Source organism: Streptopelia decaocto, assembly GCF_964273445.1.
Source record: "Streptopelia decaocto genome assembly, chromosome: 2".
NCBI classification, from domain to species: Eukaryota; Metazoa; Chordata; class Aves; order Columbiformes; family Columbidae; genus Streptopelia; species Streptopelia decaocto.
Window position 1 is genome coordinate 106,507,028 of NC_138655.1, and position 18,367 is coordinate 106,525,394.

The following is an 18,367-nucleotide window of genomic DNA, read 5'->3' on the forward strand; positions in this document are numbered from 1 at the left end:
ATTACAGATGTTACATTCAGTTTTGGACTTCCCAATTAATCATAACAGTTTTAAGGCTTCTTTGACTGCATGACCCAAGTCTTCACAAAAGTTTTATGAAGAAATTACCACCAGCGTTTAACAAGTGTGAGTGTTGAATCATGATTTACTCGGTGAGATTCCAACCCAGACAACTGACACTTCTATGTCCTATTTACATGTCTGAGTGACAAGACAGTGCTTCCTCCCACTTTCCAGAGGAGCAGCCTGTTAAAAACAGCGATTGTAACCATACTTTACTGCATACTGAATAGCTTGGGTTTGCCTCTTGGGGGCAAAGCTGTTGCAGGGGGAAGGAGCACCATGCTCATATTTTTTTCTTAATGTCTGTGGATGTTCCTGGACATCCTCAGAACATCCTCAAGAACACTTGTGTGTTTATTCAGTAACTTGTTACCTTGAGAAGGAGCACTTTCTCACTGCTGGTGCAGGAGACTAGCAACGGTATGTACAGATATGTACTCTGTTATCTTTGTGCTAAAATATGTGTAGAAACAGTGCAGTTTTATTTCACACGCACACCTGGCCTTGCAAGCATCTGCGGTAAAATGACCAGAAGGAGAACAGGACTGTTCACAGAGAAGCCGACTGGGCTCCTCAGCTTTCGGAGCAGCAGAAACGAGGGCCAGAGACCCGGAGATGCGCCCCTGGAGAGCAAATTTAACCTCCGGAGCCGCCTCGCTGCTGATGCTTCCAGAGAAAACGTTTCTATCTTCGTTGCCTGTTCACCCCTCCCTGGGGGCTTCAGGGACCCTGGGAAACGGGATGGGACAGAGTTTCTGCTGCAAAACACCCCGGGGCACCCGCGCTCCCGCACAGCCTCTGCCCCCTCCCGGGGGCCGGGCCTTCCCCCGGGAGGGGACACGGGGCGGTGGGGGGAGTGGCGGAGGCAGTGCCCGGGCCACGCCGCTTTTTTGCGAGCAGTGGAGCAAATACATGTTCATGCTTTCAGCAGCTGCCGGGCAGAAGCCGCCAGGAAGCGAAGCATCACCCCTCCTCCCTCCCGAGCAAGGAGGGGTAGCTAAACTATCCTCTCCCCACTCACTCCTCCTCTCACCCTCTATCCCGGGACAGGTGGCGGATCCTCCCCTTCCCCACCTGGGCGGGGAAGGCGCCGCCGGTTTCTCCTCCTCTCTCCTCCTTGCTTCCCGCCCCATCCTCCTCCTCGGCGTCCCCAGAGGGAGCCCCTGCGCTCCGCGGCCGGGCCGAGAGCGCAGCCGGGCGCACCCCGTCCCGCAGCCGGCTCCAGCAGCTCCGCAAGCCCCTGCGCACCCACCGCCGCCTGTAGCAGGAGGAGCAGAGGGAGGAGGAGGAGGAGGAGGAGGAAGGCAGCCCGCCCGCCCGCAGCGGGGCACGCACGTGTGCGCGCAGCCCTCGACGGCCGCCCTCCAGCATGCTGCGCGGAGCCGCGCAGGGCAGAGCGGCGGAGAGGAGCTGATCGCGGCCGCGGGAGAAGAGAAGAGCAGAGCACAGCAGAGGAGAGGCTCCGCGGAAACCTCTGTGCGTCTGCCCCGTCCGAGCCCGTCACCCCTCTGAGGGAGCGGTGGTCCCGCAGCATGGGCAGCCGCAGCCCCCTCCCCGCCGGGCCCCGCGGGGTCGCTGTCCTGGTGCTGCTTCTGGGGCGCGTCGCCTTCTGCTCCGTCGTGGAAGAAAAGAAAGGTAGGGGGGCCGTGGGGGTCCCGCCGCCGCTTTGCTGCCTGAGCCCCGTGGGACCGTGAGAGCCGGGACGCGGGCGCCGACGCGCCGCGGCCTCCCGCGGGGAGCGGCGGAGGGAAAGTCCCAACTACTTATTTCCTTGAAAAAAAGAAAAAAAAAATAAAAGGAGAAAGGGAAAAAACCTAAGCGTATTGCAGCGCTCACGCAGCTCTGGCTTCCTGATTCTAGGCTTATTTTCTTTTGTGGGGGTGGAGGAAATAAAGGGAATAAGCCTTGGCACATCTCATCGGTTGTGCCTCTTTCCTTTCGTGCCTTTTTCTTCATCCTTTCCTCCCGTTCTCTCCTTGTCCTGTCTTTCGCCGCGGCTCTCTCCCCGGCCGGGCGGGGACGGCGCGAAGACCGGCGGCGAAAAGCCGCGCAGCCTCCTAGTAAAGTGCCGCTCCGGTAACCCCCGCCTGGCGCTCTGAGCGGGACACCTCCGCTCGTGCTGTTAAAAAAAATAAAATACGTGTGTATATATATATATATATATTTATATGTATGTATGTATACACCTGGGAAGGGGAATGCGTGTAAAGAGGGGAAACTTCATGTGGGTTCTGGTTCCCCTGTTATTAAAAACAGGAGCGATTTATCCCTGTCTGACCCAGCGTGAAGAAGCCGCCGTCCCGACTCTGCCGGCGCTGTCACCCCGCGCAGTGACCGCCCAGCACTGCAGTGCGTGGGAACGGCGCAGAGCGGGCGTCTGCGGCCCCGGTCGTCTGATAGGGCTGGTGGTTTGGGGTGGTTGTGTGTGTTTTTTTTGTTTGGTTGTTTTTTTGTTCGTTTGTTTTTTGTGTTTGTCTTTATTTTATTTTTTGTTTTGTTTTGTTTTCCTGAGAAACTGGTTTAGAGGGTGAGAAAATGTTTCTGGCTGGTCAGATCTGTCGCTTTTTCTCTGTGTGTGGTGTTCTCTTTTGTGAATTTGGAGAGCAGGCCCCGGCTGCTGTTCCAGGCAGAGTGCAGTCCTCTTTATCTTGGAAATCTGCCAGCCAGGAAAAATGCAGATTTAAGTGGTTTTTTTTTACTTTCATTCTTTCTTTTTAAATAAAGAGCGGGAGAAGAGAATTTTTAGAAGGACCAATGCATGGCTTAAAGCAACTGAGTGAAGTCTTTCATGACTGTGGACAGTAAAACCGTCCTGAAAAGGAGAAACACCCCATCCGAGAGAACTAGTTGCACAACCTTCAAAGAGTGGAGAGATTCTCTTGTTCCAGAAATCAAGTTCATACCTGTTGTTGATTTAACACGGGCAGTTTTTCTTTCCTGCTTTTCTTTTTTTTTCTCCCCCCCATCACCCTTTGAAAATGATGAGAAGCAAGGTGACAGTATCTGCTGTGGTGTGTTTAAAGTCTTTTGAGATGCAGTCTCAAGTGCACATGACTTGTAACGTATATAAAGTGTGAGGAGAAATACTTGTTTATAATGTTTAATTCTGTTTCTGATAAACTTAAGAGGGTGCCAGTTATTTCAGGATTACTAAATAACAGCTGAGTGATAAACACAATAGAGATTATTCTCAGTATGTTCTGTTAGCAAGTAACTGTTCCTCTGAGGAGAGCTGGAGGCTCAGTGGCAAAGAGGAAGGCAGAAGAATTTCTTCAGGAAGCATGAATCAATAGATTGGTCTTTATTAGTTTCTCCCCACACTTGAGGATAAGCAAGAAAATAAGTCAGAGGTACAAAATGAAACAGCATTTGAGAATTGTGAGATACTGGTTTGAAGCGATAGGTCCAACAGGTAACAAAGCATCAGTGTATGTGGAGGACGTGCCTCTTCATTTAAGTGATGGAATCCAGCATTAAAATTCAGGGTAATTCTGGAAGTAAACGTGCCATAATAAATATATGCAACATACTTGAGTTTTAAGACCAAATTCTGTGGATTTTGGAAGTTCAAATTGCATATGGAATTACACTTTTAAAATTTCGCATTTCAAATTCAAAATTTCTCCAAAAAGTGGAGATGTCTCAATACTAAAAAAAAAAATACCTAGGCTTATGTTGTTTTTGTAGGAAGAATGTCAGAATCAACCTATAAAATCTGATCAACATAATGTTTGAATGGAAATTTAAATACAATTGTGTCTTTTCCCAAAACTTTACAATGAGTTCTTTGAATATGGATGAGAGAAAACTGGTTTAGTTATTACGCTGTAGTCATTAAGATACAAAAAAAGCCATAATTGCGCGTATTCCAGAACCAAATGGCATTGCTGGAAACAGAAGTGCATTCACTGGGATCAGTACCTGACTCTATCTACCTGCTCTGATGTTGACCCAGATTAACCGCAGTGGAACTAATCCGGATTTCCATTAATGGCCTGCTCGGTGGTACCTGAGATAAATACCTGTGACAGCCGGAGTGCCACTTACATAGGATGCATTTGACCCACATCCAGTTTTGTGTGTCAGTGCTTGGTGACAGCACTATGGTTAAGCGAACTGCCTTTTGTTGCTATATATTGGTTTTATATCTCTAGTTTTGATCTGTAGCTGCAGCCATTGTGGGATAGTGGCACGCTGCTCTGTGTTGGGAGCGTGTATGCAAGCATTCTGGGCAGCTCGGTAGCTGCAGAAGTTGGCTGCAATGGCGTTGAATACCTGATAGCTTACCTGGCTTTCTGAAAAACAAAGGAAAACTTAAGTTCCTTAAGGATGTTGAAGTATTCATTTTCTCGTGAAATGAAAAAGCTCCATCTAATATCCTGTGCAGTGTTCGCATGTGGACTGTGTGTGTACTGCTATTGTGCATTGCTGCCCTTTTGTAGGTTCTGCACTGTATGTTATTCCATACTTACTAGTGACAGACGTACACAAGCAGACTGGTCTTTGTGGACTGCGTAGGGCTTGATCTGGTTATGTGCAGGCATTCAGTGCCTTTTCAGGTGCTCTCCGATGTAACCTGGCCGCTGCTCTGTGGGAGCACAGATCTGGCACAAGATCCCTGTGAAATTTGCCCACTGGTGGGAGTGAGCACGGGGGCGTCTGCAGCTTGGTGGAGGAGTTGGCAGTGTCCTCAGCCTGACTGGTGCCAGTCATCAGGTCACAGCCAAAGGAGGTCACTTACAGTACCTGTGTTGCTGCTACGCTGTTTTGTCATGCCTGTGTTTGCACTATCACTGATGCAAGTGGAGTTTTCTGTGTGGAGACAGAGCAAATATGTGTATGTGTGTGTAGGTATCTATGGTCTTGTCTAAGCACCCTTTTATTTTTCTTTCTCCTTGGTAAATGACTGAACTTTCTTCGGATTTGGAAACTAAAACAAATCTATGCAGCCTTAGCAATGAATGCAGTAAGAGATACGGAAATTTAGGTATTGATACAGTTCAATTTGGTGAAATAATATAATTAAATACGTAGTCTTGAGTATAGACCTGCTCTTACTGCAGTACCTCAATGTGTGAATGATTAAGAAAACAAAAAAACAAAGCCCATCGTTAAGGGCAATTTCTGATAACCAGGGAAGGAAAGGTAAAGTGCCAGCAGTCATCTCCTTAATTTGGGCAATCTGCAAAATACCATGACCGTGTGCAAAATAATACAAAAGAGATTGGCTTCTCAGCAAAGTATGTGCACGTGGTGAGCAAACTACATACAGAAGTGATAGTAGTAAATACAAGTGTGTTGTTTCTCTCATCCAGAGTATATTAAGAGATTTGCAGATAAATAAGAAATCAAGATCAATGCCCTGGAGACTTTACAATCAGAGTAGTCCGTTGTAATTCATTTGTTAATTTATAGAGACTTTCAGGGAGTGTCGCACATGCCATTATGGTCCTCAGGGCTGACTTTTGCATTTGGGTATCCCTGTATCACTCAAATCAATGGGATATGCTAGCTTTAGCAGCAAGATAGATGACTAACCAAACCGGTTCCTTCAGAAGACGTCCTTATCTTCCTTTAGCACAAACTGCGTTTGCTTAATAGCTCTTCAGAAACAAGCCCCGTGAAAGGTTTACTTCATTTTAGGCATGATGACAGTACCTTCATGGAATGGTGTGGCATAGAAACTGTTGAAATTGCCACAAACTCCTGGATCAGTCCAAGTTTTTGTAGCACATGTGCATCAGAGGGCACAGTCACTCTATATGTGAGCGGAGTATCCCAGGAAGAACTAACATATGTTCGAAATTAGCAGTCAGCATGTTACAAGCATTGGCATTTACAGGTGCAAGAACTTGTGTCAAATCTCATGTTAGACTTGGATCTGTATTGCAAAAGTCCTTGTGTAATGCAAAGGTGGTTGTACTGTCAGAGAAATGCTTTGACTTGTGGAACTTTAATTGGAGGAGCCAGAATTGGCTGTATCCACAAAAACATTCTCTGGCCAGTTAGGAGCACTTGCTGAGGTGTCCCAGCTGACAAAACTTATTAATTTAGATGATACAAAATAGAGGTGAGGTCTTGTTCTGTACAAAGATGACCAGCTAGCTAGAGTAATATGTTATTCTGGAAATGCATGAACTGCATTAGGCATCTTCTATTTGTGTTTATGATTTTGCAAAACCCCATTCTGCTATACTTCTTGTGCACCCACTAGGGAAAAATGCGATTGTGTTGGTTGGGGCTCAGCTGGCACAGGAATTGCACTTAATCCAGCTAGGATTTTGTTAGTTTTAGCAGAAAGGAAAAGTTAATAGGAAAGGCAGCAGGGCTTTCATTTGCTCCTCAGTGGAAGGCACATTCTCGCTTTTCGCTTCCTGGATTTGCTCTGTAGCAGTTGTAGAAGGTGTGTAACCTCCGATGAATACTCAAGCAGCAGTTATTGCTGTGACAGGGATAATCGCCTGCCTTGCTCTCGCCTTGAGGTTAGCTTGAGCAACACGTCTTGCTGTAAGTGCAGTTGGCAAAGTTAGTGCAGAATTTGCCACTCTGGGTCCTAAGCCGCGCTCCACCCAGTGCCTGTACTGGGGACAATGACTGAGCAGGAGCTGGTGCTTCATGGAGCTAAGGGGTGCAGCAGGAGGGCAGGACTTGTGATGAGAGATTAGCAGAGAGGACCTCACCTCTGGGATGCATCCTTTGAATGAGGCCGGTGCAGTGCCACACGTCTCTGGGTTCACGTGACAAGGATGGGATAAAAGCTGCCTTGGAAAGCCCTTTGTTCCTGAGGACCACTGCTGTTCATACCTGTTCATCTGAAGGGCTTGTGAAATGCATGAGGACATCAGCAGTGAGCACTATGGATTTATCAGCTTTGTGTAGGTGGAGGTAGAAAGTGTTCAGGTGAATTATTTTGCCAGGAGTTAATGGTACACAGTGCGGGAATCCACTGCTCAGCTTTTTGTGTGGGCTCAGACAGTTGTTGTTCAGCTCGGTACAGGACATGCTGACCCTGTAACATACATATTGATTTGACCTTCTCCTGTGCCACTTCCAGAAACATTTTATTAGTAGGTGCAGTATAAGATTAAGATAAGTATCTTTCAAGCCCATTCTGGTTTTTGATGTGTTACTTCTTGGCTTCCAACTGCGGCAAACGGGACTGTAATACTTTTTTTTTTTAGGGCTGAATTCTGCTGATCTAAGAGTATTGAGTAACAGTGTATTTTTTTTTCTTCAGCAATAGTTACAGAACATTTGGCATGAATATGGGCAGCAGAAGTCATTTCTAAAGGAAATGTGGAAAAAAGAGATGTACTCCTCTGTACAGAGAAGTTGTACCAAAATAAATGTCTATTCCCGCTGAAGCAAGATGGTTATTTATTAAGACTATGACCTGACTTCATAGTCTGTCCCAGAGGGAGAATGTGTAGGTGTGAGTCTTGTGCTTTCTGTGCTTAATAATGTTATTGAGGGTTGCTCACAGGGAAGAAGCACGAGAAACCCACTTGTGAGGTTGTGTGTTTGAAGAGGAAATCTTTCTGATGACCAGAGTGAAAAGACAAAGCCACATAGGTTGTCCATTGAGCTAAGTACACTTGCTACCGTACTGCACCTTTTGAATTTTTTTTTTAAAGAACAGGAGGCATTGCTAGGAGACACCAGGTCTGGATTTATGTAGCCTGTAAAGGCGTGTGAGCTTTCATTTTGAAGTTTTAATGCAAGGTGTGTTTTGCCTGTTGACAGATCCATGCAAGGCAAATGCAAAGTTCCTCCTTCTGCCAGCATGCCTTCTCCTGCCCAGCACATCTGCGTACATGAAAGTAAACATCTACGTGTTCACATGCATGTCGTACTATTAGAGTGCATCAAACCATGGGTGGGTTTTGTTTGCTTTCGTGGTTGAAGAGGAGGAAAAAAAAACCCAACCAAACCAAACTAAAAAACCCCCAACAAACCAAAACACAACCAAAACAAAAACAAAAAAAACAACTGGAAAAAAGAATCACTTCCAGTCAAACTGCAACAAATATGTCAGGGTGATTCTAGTCAAGTGAAGGGAAAAAAAAAAACCAAAACAACAAAACACCAACAAAAACCTCAGTTTTAAAATAATCTGGAAGATTAAACTGAACCCAAGACTATTTCTTTTCTTTTAAAGTTGGATAAGAAGGAAAATGAAATGCTGTTTGAAATGAAAATTTGCAGGTTTATTTTGAAAATACCAGACCACTTGATTTTCTTATGTCTCCCGCCCACTCACTTTTTTGGCCAAGTCCTGTTCTCTGAGTTTGGCCAAGTTAATGAACTAACTTCAATTCACTTCTTCCTCCACTGAAAAACTAAAGGTTTGAGGGTGGAGTAAACTGTTATTTGAATACACATAAATATCTCTGCTCCAATTTGAGTGAACATTAAGTAAAGAGTCCAAAATGTTTGTGATCACTGTTTTCCATTTTCATAAAATAAAATAAAAATAATGAAATAATAGAAATAATGAAATATAATGAATAAATGAATGTTTTTTTAAAAAAAATCTTGGTATCCATCACCTTCCTGGCCTATGTGTGCTTGCTGCCTTCGCCATACCTTGCTAACCTCTGGCCAGAGGAGATGCTGGAGGCTTGCAACCTCCTTGCAGGAGGTGCACAAGCAGGCGGGCTGGGGCTTTGGGCAGGCAGGGTGAAAGCTGCCGAGCGGTAGCAATGCCCCAAGGGCAGTCAGTGCTGCTGTGTGGGTTAAAGCCTTCTCCATCTAGCGGTTACCGCTCTATGGTTCTTTTACCTTGCAAAGGTGCTGTGTGAAGAAGGGTGGGTAGCTGCCCTGGGTGTACCCTCCAGCTCCCTGGAAAAGCCATGAGTTTGCCAGCCCCCTCCATCCCAAACAACGCAAAAAAGAATAAATAAAACTATGCAGGACCAGCAAAGGCGGTTTTGCCAGAACCGCTCTGCCTGGGGTAGGTGGCTCCTCCCCAGGGTGTGGGGGCCAGCGGGGATGAGTGAGTTGAGTGAGTTGGCAGAGACCATGTCAGGCGGGATGTTTTCTGGGGAAAATGTGGAAGAAAGGAAGAGAAGATATAAACCAGGTGTCTTGATGACAGGATAGTAGTATTTTAGCTCTGGCTTTTATGAGAAGAATATTATCAGTTTGTGGGAACGGGGTTTGTGTAAGTTTGGTAATCAAAACGTGGTGACATAATCCCTGCCTTCCCGTCACCAGATTCAGCAGTAAATATGAAGATAACCAGAAAAGCTCTGGAAATCAGCCACTCCTGGCACTGGGGCACTGCAAGATCATGCAGCACTTCTCCTAGGTAGGGAAAAGTATTATTTTACCTATCGGGAGCCATGGGATTGGAGCCACAGAGTCTTTGAATGGTTGCCTGAGGCAACACAGCTGGCTGTTGGCCTCTCGCCCCATGCCCAAGCCAATAATAAACAGTGCCTGGAGTTGAAGGTAACCAACATCCTGCTCAGGGTTCATTTGCTAGCTTTGAAATGAAATCTCACAGAAAGCATCATTTCCCCTTTTTTCCTGAAGACCCTTCTGCGTGTCCTTCTCTGGTGACAAGTCCCCTGATAGAGACTAGCTGTGGCTTGGGATGAGGTGACCCATGGCGGCATGCATCTGGCTTGGCTCCCTGTGACCCAAGCGTGCTCACTCCCTGTCTGTGGTACGGCTCAGCATGCCTGGCCCCTTGCTCCACCGCCCCAGGGGAAGCCCCAGCACATCCTGAAATAACAGTGGTATGAGACAGTAGCTGCAAATCAAGGTTGGGTGTAAGCAGATGTAAAGTCTGAATTGTTTCCTAAATTATGTGTTCTACATAGCTGCAGCACAGTGGTGATGGCAGTTTTCATATTTGCAAGGCCTAACTTAAAACCAAAGAAACACAAGCAAACAATAACAAAAAAAAATACTATAGCTGCTTCTGTCTGGGGTTATGTATTCTCACTCACCATTAAGATCTGAGAGACATACATGCACTTCTGAGAGCTGAATTGATTCATATCTGAGGTAGTAAACGTTTCTTCTTGAGAGTTGTGTACTTAAATTCTGCAATGTGCAATCACGGCTGAATGTGCAGTTCACAATTGCTAAGCAATTCTCTAATCTTGGAAATACCAATTTTTTTCATTGCATGAAATTAGAGTCTATTTTATTATTTTTCTTAAATTCTTAAGTTCAAAATGCTTTTGTAGAATAATTGCGTTTTCTGAAGTTCACTCGTGATGTAAGACTAAGGCAGGGTTCAAGAGAGAAGCTTGTTTTAGCAGTTGGTTCAGTTATTTCAACAATGCCTTTAGCAAAGAAATAAGAGGCTGTTTGCACAAATCGGTAACTAGTTCCCATGATTCAGATTGAATCACGTAGCTCAAGTCATTTGAATAAATAAATGACTTCTAGTAAATGAGACAACCTCTGCAATTAGGATGGCATGCTGCATATTTCATGTTATTTATTATGTGGTTTTCAATAGATATGATTAAGTTGGGTTACACTTGGAATGCTAGGTGGCATTTCAACACAAGCCACTTAACCAAAGCTTACATAAAAAATGAGATACACATTTGTTCTGTACAGGTGGCACTGTACTGTATCTTCAACACTTAAGTTTTCTTACTGATTTTCCACAAGCAGATACTTAACAGGGAAAAGGAGTCACTTTGCCAAGTGCACCTTTGTTTTCTTTAATTGTAGTGGGGAATGCTTCCCAAACTTTTGCAATTTGCTGCAGTCTTAGCTTTGCTTCATGTCTTCCTGGGATATCAGCTCCCATGGATGTGCCATAACCAGAGATGCAGAAAACTGCTTTTCTCGGATTTGCTCGTGGATTATGTGCTATCCGTGGTGATGTGCTTCATGGTACACCTCCAGCTTCTGCTGCTGAGTTTGGACTTGTGACAAGAGCATTGTAATTTGGCGTAGAAGACAAGTAAGAAAAGGTATTCTTGGCCTTTATTTCCTAATGGTATTATTTTGTAGTTTGTCTTAACTTTAAGTAACTGTATTATGCAATTGAAAAATCCCATGTGATTTTGGCATTGTGAAAGTAGTATTAAAAAAAATATGGTCACTTTACTACCCTGTCATAAGTGGTTATACCATCTACAAAGTGATGTTGATTAATTTAAGAAAATACACTCTGGGATATCAAAGGCAATACGCAGATTTGGCTAGTGGTGCACTCTGGGGATATGGAGAATAGATAATATTTGGGGATCTACTGTCCAGGTGATCATCTGCTTTATTCAGGAGAAAATTTTGCTATCATGTTTCTTTCCAACTTTTTTATAATATATAAATATTTATATAATATAACTTTTTAATAATCTAAAAGATATGTAAGACACTAGGGATACCTATTTGATAAAAGAGCCTTTCAGTAGAGACCTTCAGTGCCAGATAAAAAATGCCATTTTGTATATGTGATCACCGTTTCTTCTGCAAGTGGAAGTTAGCGGTTCTCCTACCTGAAGGCATTGGTGCTGAACTTTGCACAAACTATGACTTTGGAAGCAGAAAAAAAACCCCAAAATCCTCTTTCTTTCCCTTTAATCGTTGGGAAGGGGAAGCTGTGGTAAGAGTAGGTATGACTAATGTTTTACAAGCTTGTTTCTCGTTTGTTAAATCTGAAGGTACAGAGATCATCTACTGGGAATGTGAGGACAAAGATTCCTTCCCTCACAAAAAAAATGGAGGGGAGTCCTCAAGTCCCTGAGTGCAACCTCATCACTGGTTGGATCAATGTTGTTGGAAACTACTGAGCAGGAAGTGCCTTACCGAAAAGCTGTTACATGTGTGGAGCTTTTTTTTCTCCTCCATTTTTATTGCAGCCTATTTCTCATGAATGGAAACTTGACATTCCCACTTTCTGAACAGGATTCAATTTGTTTTGTTGCTCTTCAGACTTGTTTTGCACTAAGTCCGTGCCCAATTTTTTTCACCCCTATTAAAAACAAACAGAAATCCTCAAGTGAAAAACTGATGAAACCAGAACAAAACAAACCAATTTTTTGGAAACAGAAGTGTTAGTTGGCAAAATCCGGAGTCTGGAAGCTGCTTTGTCAAACCTAGACTATGATTTAAGCTGTTTGGTCTCCATATGAACATGAGTTTTGCACCACAGAGCAATGTGGAGGACGCAGGGCCCTAGGTGTTGGCTAAGAGTTGAGAAGTGGTGGCAGTATGACTTTGTTTTCAGAGCCAACCTAAAGAAGAGAAGTCACTCCCTGAAAAACAAGCTGTCAGAAAATCTGGTAACAGCCCCGTCTCCTCTCCCTTAGGTACTGATCCAGGTCTTTCCCAATGAAGACCTGCACAAACATGAACAGAAGATGAATTATGTCCAGGAAGAGTGTATGTCCCTCTTCAGGTTCAATATTTGAATTCTGGCTAGTTATCTGATCGCTCACAGTGAGATTGTCCTTATCAAGGTACAGCAGCTGACAGGGCGTTGATCACCCGTAGAAGTGGGCAATTTAGGGTTTGGCTTTGTAATGAAAGCCTCTCTAGCTGGTCCTTTTGTACTCATACATGCTGGGGACAGAGCACAGCCTTCCATTTAAAGTTTCACTCATGGAGCAGAGGAAAGCCAACATTAGAATTGAGCTGGTGCCTCTGTGCAGCAGACTGAATGAAGCACATGAGGCTTGCAAGGTGGTATCAACACTGTGCTTTGCCTTTACTTTCATGGTTGTAGCATCTAGGTGGATATTGATGCCATTATCACTTCCCCAAAACTAATGGCAGAAGTGATAATGGTCTTTGGGAGTGGGAGCAGGGAGAAGTATTTCACAGCATATCCGGAAAGTCATGTTTATGCAAGTCATGTTTATGTTATGTGCTTGGCTTCTACTTATCTGGAAAGGAAGAAAAATAGTTGAGTTGCAGCAGTCTTAATTTGGCGCAAAAGTAAAAATGTGATCCCTTCCGTTTGTAATTCCTAATTTGACCACTTGCAAGGGGGATATCTTCAGTAGGGAGCGAAGTCAAAACTTCAGCATTTTCAATAATCTGGTAGGATAATTTCTTAAAACATTTGTGTTAGGATATATGTCCAGTTAATAGATCAGTTTGATATTTTTCTTTTTGTTTGGGATTTGAAAGGGTTATCATTGAAAAGCTGTCTCATTCCCATCTGGTCTTCAAAAAGTAATTAACTGTTGAGCAATGGCATTGTCAGTGTGTTTCCTTCCTAATAAGCTCTGCAACGTGCTCCTGTTAATGATTTTATTATTTCAGAGCTGCTCTTGTTCTTTCTTTCCCTCCTTAATGAGGCAGATCCCCTAGGCAGCATCACTTTATCACAGTTGTCTATGGTAGATGAACTAATCCAGCACTGTGGAAGTTTGTGTTCATCACTGTATAAGATGCTCCCATCAGTATGTGTGGGTAATTCTCCCTGACACTTAAAAGATTTATCAAGTGCAAAAAAGGAAGAACAGACTGTTTTTCTAAATGAGGGTCATCTTGATTTGAACAGCAGCAGTCTGGTTTGCATCAATGAGCACATAGCATTCAGTGAATTAAGAGTAAAAAGAACTAATTAACACTTTCTCTGTTTCTTTTGTGACTGGTCATTAGTCACTATGAACCAAATTAATTCCTGATAGGGTAGGACATGAAAGGTGCCAATGCCAAGCTCAGGTCAAGAACTGGATTATTTGAGATTCTGGAGAGAAATATTCCCTTTTTATTGTATTGCTTGTTTCTCAGAGTTGCCTCCAAGTATCAAGGAATTTAATACATGTGTGTTTGTATGCTCGGATAACGTCTGTATTTCGTATTTCATCATATGAAGAGAGAATATTAATTCATTATGGGCACTTGAAAGGGACTAAGGCTACTTTCTCCTGATTTAATATGGTACTGACTGGATCCTATCTATGAACTAAACTCAAATACTGTTTCAAAGACTCGGATCAGCTCAGAAATAGCAAACATATGGCTTCTGAATAAACAGACTAGCTATAATAGACAGGATTAGAAAATGGATTGTTCTGGGCCAACACTGTACTATTGAGAGTGATGATATCGTACTGGTAATTGCATTGTTGGGCTTAATGGCCCATAAACTTTGATAAAAGCTTTTGTAAAATTGTCAGCAATAATTCTCTCCATTGTTAGGTTGCCAATGAACATCTTCAGCCCCCGGAATAGATTGCTACCATCAATTGTGTTTATGTAATTATATAAAATAAGACTTTCACTCTAAAGGTGTAATAACTAAAAAAAAAAAAAAAAAAACCCAACAAACTACAAAACAAAAAAACCCTACCATTTTCAGCAGAAAATTAATGGGTCAGATCTACAATTGCTGTAACTACCAAGAACTCTCTCACATAGGCTAGGACGAGGTGAGGGCTATGTGAATATATGGTCCCTTCAATTTTTTTTTCACATCTACTTACTTCCTAACTTTATTTTTCCTCCTTCATTCCCTCCAGATGATTGAGTAAATAACAAATTATCAGTCAGAATGTGATGGTAAATGAGCTATAATCCAAAGTGGGAAGAGGAGGAAGTTCTCTTGTGAGAAAATAAAGAGCACAGGGTATTTAACAGTGCATTAAGCAGCATAGCTGTTAGACTTCACTGATAATACAGTGATGAGGGCAGGAAAATACTCTGTATGTCATTAGTTTAGTCAAGCGGTGAAATGCTCTGGCTCTGATATTGTTGGTGATATTCAACGTATCTAACACAGCGGCATTGATAATGCAAAGCATAATGAAGAGCTGAACATGGACTTTCCACCTCTGCAGCGCAGGATGCAAAGGAGGAGCTGCCTCACCTGCCTGTAGGTGGAGTTTCATTTTTGTGCTCTAGGGAGGAGGGGAACAGAAATGTTCCTTTTGCTAAATAGAAACAGGGTCTGTCCTCATAGAATTATTGCTTGCCTGTGCTTATTTGCTTAGCTTTCCTTAGGGGGTGGTGGTAGATGTAGGAACATATCCTGGAGGAGTATATTCTCCACTTTCCACCTATAGAGCTCCAGTAATGCTTTATGCCAGAAAAATGTAACTCTTAGACTAATGATCTTGACTGGTGCACTAGCTGTGATAAAATTGCTTGCTCCATCTCCACCTTCCTGATGTATTTGGCAGTGGGTGGTAAAGTGGAATTCAAGGAGGGCCTCGAAGAGAGTCTGGCTTCTCATCTTTGGGGTGTGCAGCTTTGGAGAAAAGCACTGCAGCTACTTGCAGGGGAAATTATTAAAAAGGTAAAATTACAGGGAGCTGGAGGAGAAAGAAGAAAATCTGGAGCTCTTGTTTCTCAATTACAGTAACACTGGAGCAGGGACACGCATCTTCTATTGGGGCTCAATCCAGCAAACCTTAGGCATAATATTCCTTTGAAGTCTATGGATATTTTGCCTGCCAGGACTGAAGGATCAGGTTTTTTATTACTTTATTTGCCTACGAAAACTCTTCTCATCTAGTTTAAAGGGAAAAAGTGATAGAGAATACCACACTGTGTTTTATGAAGACTATGCCAGAAAGTAATTCTCCTGAAACAGAAGGTATTATAAATTATAATCACATCACAAGGTATTGTGGTGTCAGTGCTATAACTTGAAATAAGTCTTCTGAGTGAGTATGCTTAAAAGTAAGTCTAGTAAGTATGTGTTCTGGTAATTGTTCTTCCACTTTCGTTCCCTAAAAGATTGTTTCTAGATGCATTCTTGGATGGGTTTAAGATGGCTGAATTCTTTAGGTCGTTTAAATCAGTGTGGCTTCAGCATTGATTTCTGCCAGCCGAAGTGGTGATCTAACAGTTTAGCAAGAAGGAGATGTCTCTCAACTTGCTGGAATGAACTTCACTGATTTGAGCAACATTTCACTCACACACTGTATGTGTTGGTCTCAAAATTTTTACATGGGAGTTCTTAGAAAGAAGTGTGTGTATCTATATACCCCTTTCTCTTTCTCTCTGAATTATTTACTATAGCCCTGAGATGATATGTTAATGTGGAATTCTTAGTTTATAGATACCTCTGGCACTCTTGCGTTGTACTTAAGGAAGAAAATGGTGTTACCACAGCAACTGCTACACCACCCAGTACTGAAGCAGCTCCCATCTATGTAGCACTTATAAAAGTACATTAGACAGATTTTTAAAGTGCATGTAACTAAAGCAAGAGAAGGAACTTAACACTTCCTGAATGCAACAGGGAAAGAGGAGCATGAATTTGTTCAGAAGTTGAGAAAAGTTCTTAATAGCAGTAATTAGCAATAGCTCTGATTCAGCAAGCTGCTCTAGCAGATGGGTTGTTTCAAGTCTGAATGTTGTCCCTTTGAAATCAGTGGAGTTGTATGTATGCCTAGAGTTTGTACAGGTTCAAGAGTCTTGCTTTACAAGGTACAAAAATTACATTGTTTAAGGGAGTGATGGTTTTGAGAGGCTCAAGTGGTGACACTTTCATAGGGTGTGACTGGTGAGGGCAGATACTTGGCATTTCTTGACAATGAGCTGCTGAAGATGATTGAAATGGAAGTCATGAGTAACTGGAAGTATCAGAGGTTTTGATTTATGTGAATTGTGAACAAAGTTTCATATTACATTTCTGCATCACCTGTATCTGATAGCAAGAAAATGGTTTTGAGGTGTGTGTGTATAATGCTGTTTTGCTGTTTATTAAACCTTAAACTGATACATTATAAATGTTTCTGTACAATAAAAATATAATTGTCGTAGGGGAGGTAAAAGACCTAGGAAAGACTATGAAAGGTTTTAACCCAGTCTGGACTTGGTAAGATCATACCCTATTGAAAACCTAGTAGTGTAAGGTCAATATCCTGTTTAGGAGTTTTCTTTTTAAGATACAGTGGTACAGGAAGACCTTCTGTGGTAATGAATTTATTACATTTATTTGTATTCCTAATCCCCATGAAGAAAGAGCTAAGTATCTGTGAATTAATAAAAGTATGTGCTTAGAAAAAACATACTTGGGATTATGAAGAATTACTTATTACTTTCAGTAGCACTGAATTTGCAACATTATTGATTGCTGTGCTCTTGTTGACTTCTTTTCTCACAGCTACTGTTTTTATCAGGTTGCATAAAACAAAAGCAGTTTTCTAATTCTTGAAATAAAAACCAGAAAATGCTATGCCTTTATTCTGGTCTCTTTCCCTGTTGACAGAGGAGGTCCTGGATGGCACCTTTAGTCTTTGAAAGTGTTTTGAAATCACCATACAGACAAAAATCTGCATAGATGCTAATCCAAAACTGAGTAAAAATGAATCCTGTGCTCTCCAGACTAAATTTTGCTCTCCACTACTGCTGTTCATCAGTGAGCTGTTGCTAGTTGTGAGATAAATGATGTGTGGGGCTGGAGGGAGCAGCTCTCCTAGTGCTGTCTTTGCTCTTCAGGGTTACTGTGCTTTCCCTAGTATGCTCTGGAGCTGGTCCTGACAATGCTCTGAAGGACAGGCAACGCTGGGGATCGCTTCTTTCTCTCCCATGAGAGTCCTTGGTTGAATAACTTAGGAGGGGGCATTGCAGAAGTGTGTCTTGTCTGCTGTAGCTGGATGTTCAGAACTGAACCCAAGCCCTAGTGAAGCCAAGGTGCCCGTGAAAACTCACAAATTTTGCGTGAAAGCCATGCTGCGTTGGAAGGCAGTTGGCCCTTTCCTCTCCTTGACTCAGTCAGGTAGGCATGAATGCTAAAGTTCACTTTTGGGTGATTTGTGAACCTCTGCTTTTTATACTGTGGTGTAACCTCCAATGCTTATGCTGATACTCCTTCTCCATAATTCCCATTCTGTTCTTCTTCACAGATACTCTCCCTTGATAAGTATCTTTATTGCAGGTTTCTTACTGGATAACCATCCTACAACCTCAATACATTTTGTTCAAACAAATCCCAAAAGCACTTTGAAGTTCACTAAGTTAAAGGCAGTGACAGCGGCTATATCCTGGAACTGGAAGCTTTGCGTGGAGTGTCTTCGCGATGCTATCCAAAGGATAAGAAAAGCTGAGCAAGGTGGAGTGATCGTCTCTGAGAGGTCTTCTCTGTAACCTAATCTAGTTTTGGTACAAATATGCCAGGGGACTGCAGTGCATGAAAGATTTTCCATGCTTTGTATTAATAAACAGTTTTTTAGGGAGAGTGTACAGACATGTAACATGTATTATGATTTGCCCAAAATGTAAGAAAAAAAGTAACTTTGTAGTCAAAAGCAGAATTTTTAAGAGACCTTTTATTGTTTTTATTCAATGTTTTGAATCGATACAGCAATAATGAGACAGGCAGTCATTTATCTCAGAAATGTACATATACCTTTAAAAACACAACCTC

At 42.8% G+C, this 18,367-nt stretch overlaps 1 protein-coding gene across 3 annotated transcripts in view; it reads left to right on the forward strand.

The window, feature by feature from the left end:
- Positions 1-1,025: 1,025 nt before the first annotated feature.
- EGFR (epidermal growth factor receptor) overlaps positions 1,026-18,367 on the forward strand; it is a 163,188-nt gene continuing 145,846 nt past the window's right edge. For all 3 annotated transcript variants that reach the window (XM_082045971.1, XM_082045972.1, XM_082045973.1), the window contains exon 1: positions 1,026-1,698. In XM_082045971.1, the coding sequence (XP_081902097.1) occupies positions 1,596-1,698 (103 nt within the window). In that variant the 5' untranslated portion in view covers positions 1,026-1,595. The remainder of the gene's footprint in view (positions 1,699-18,367) is intronic.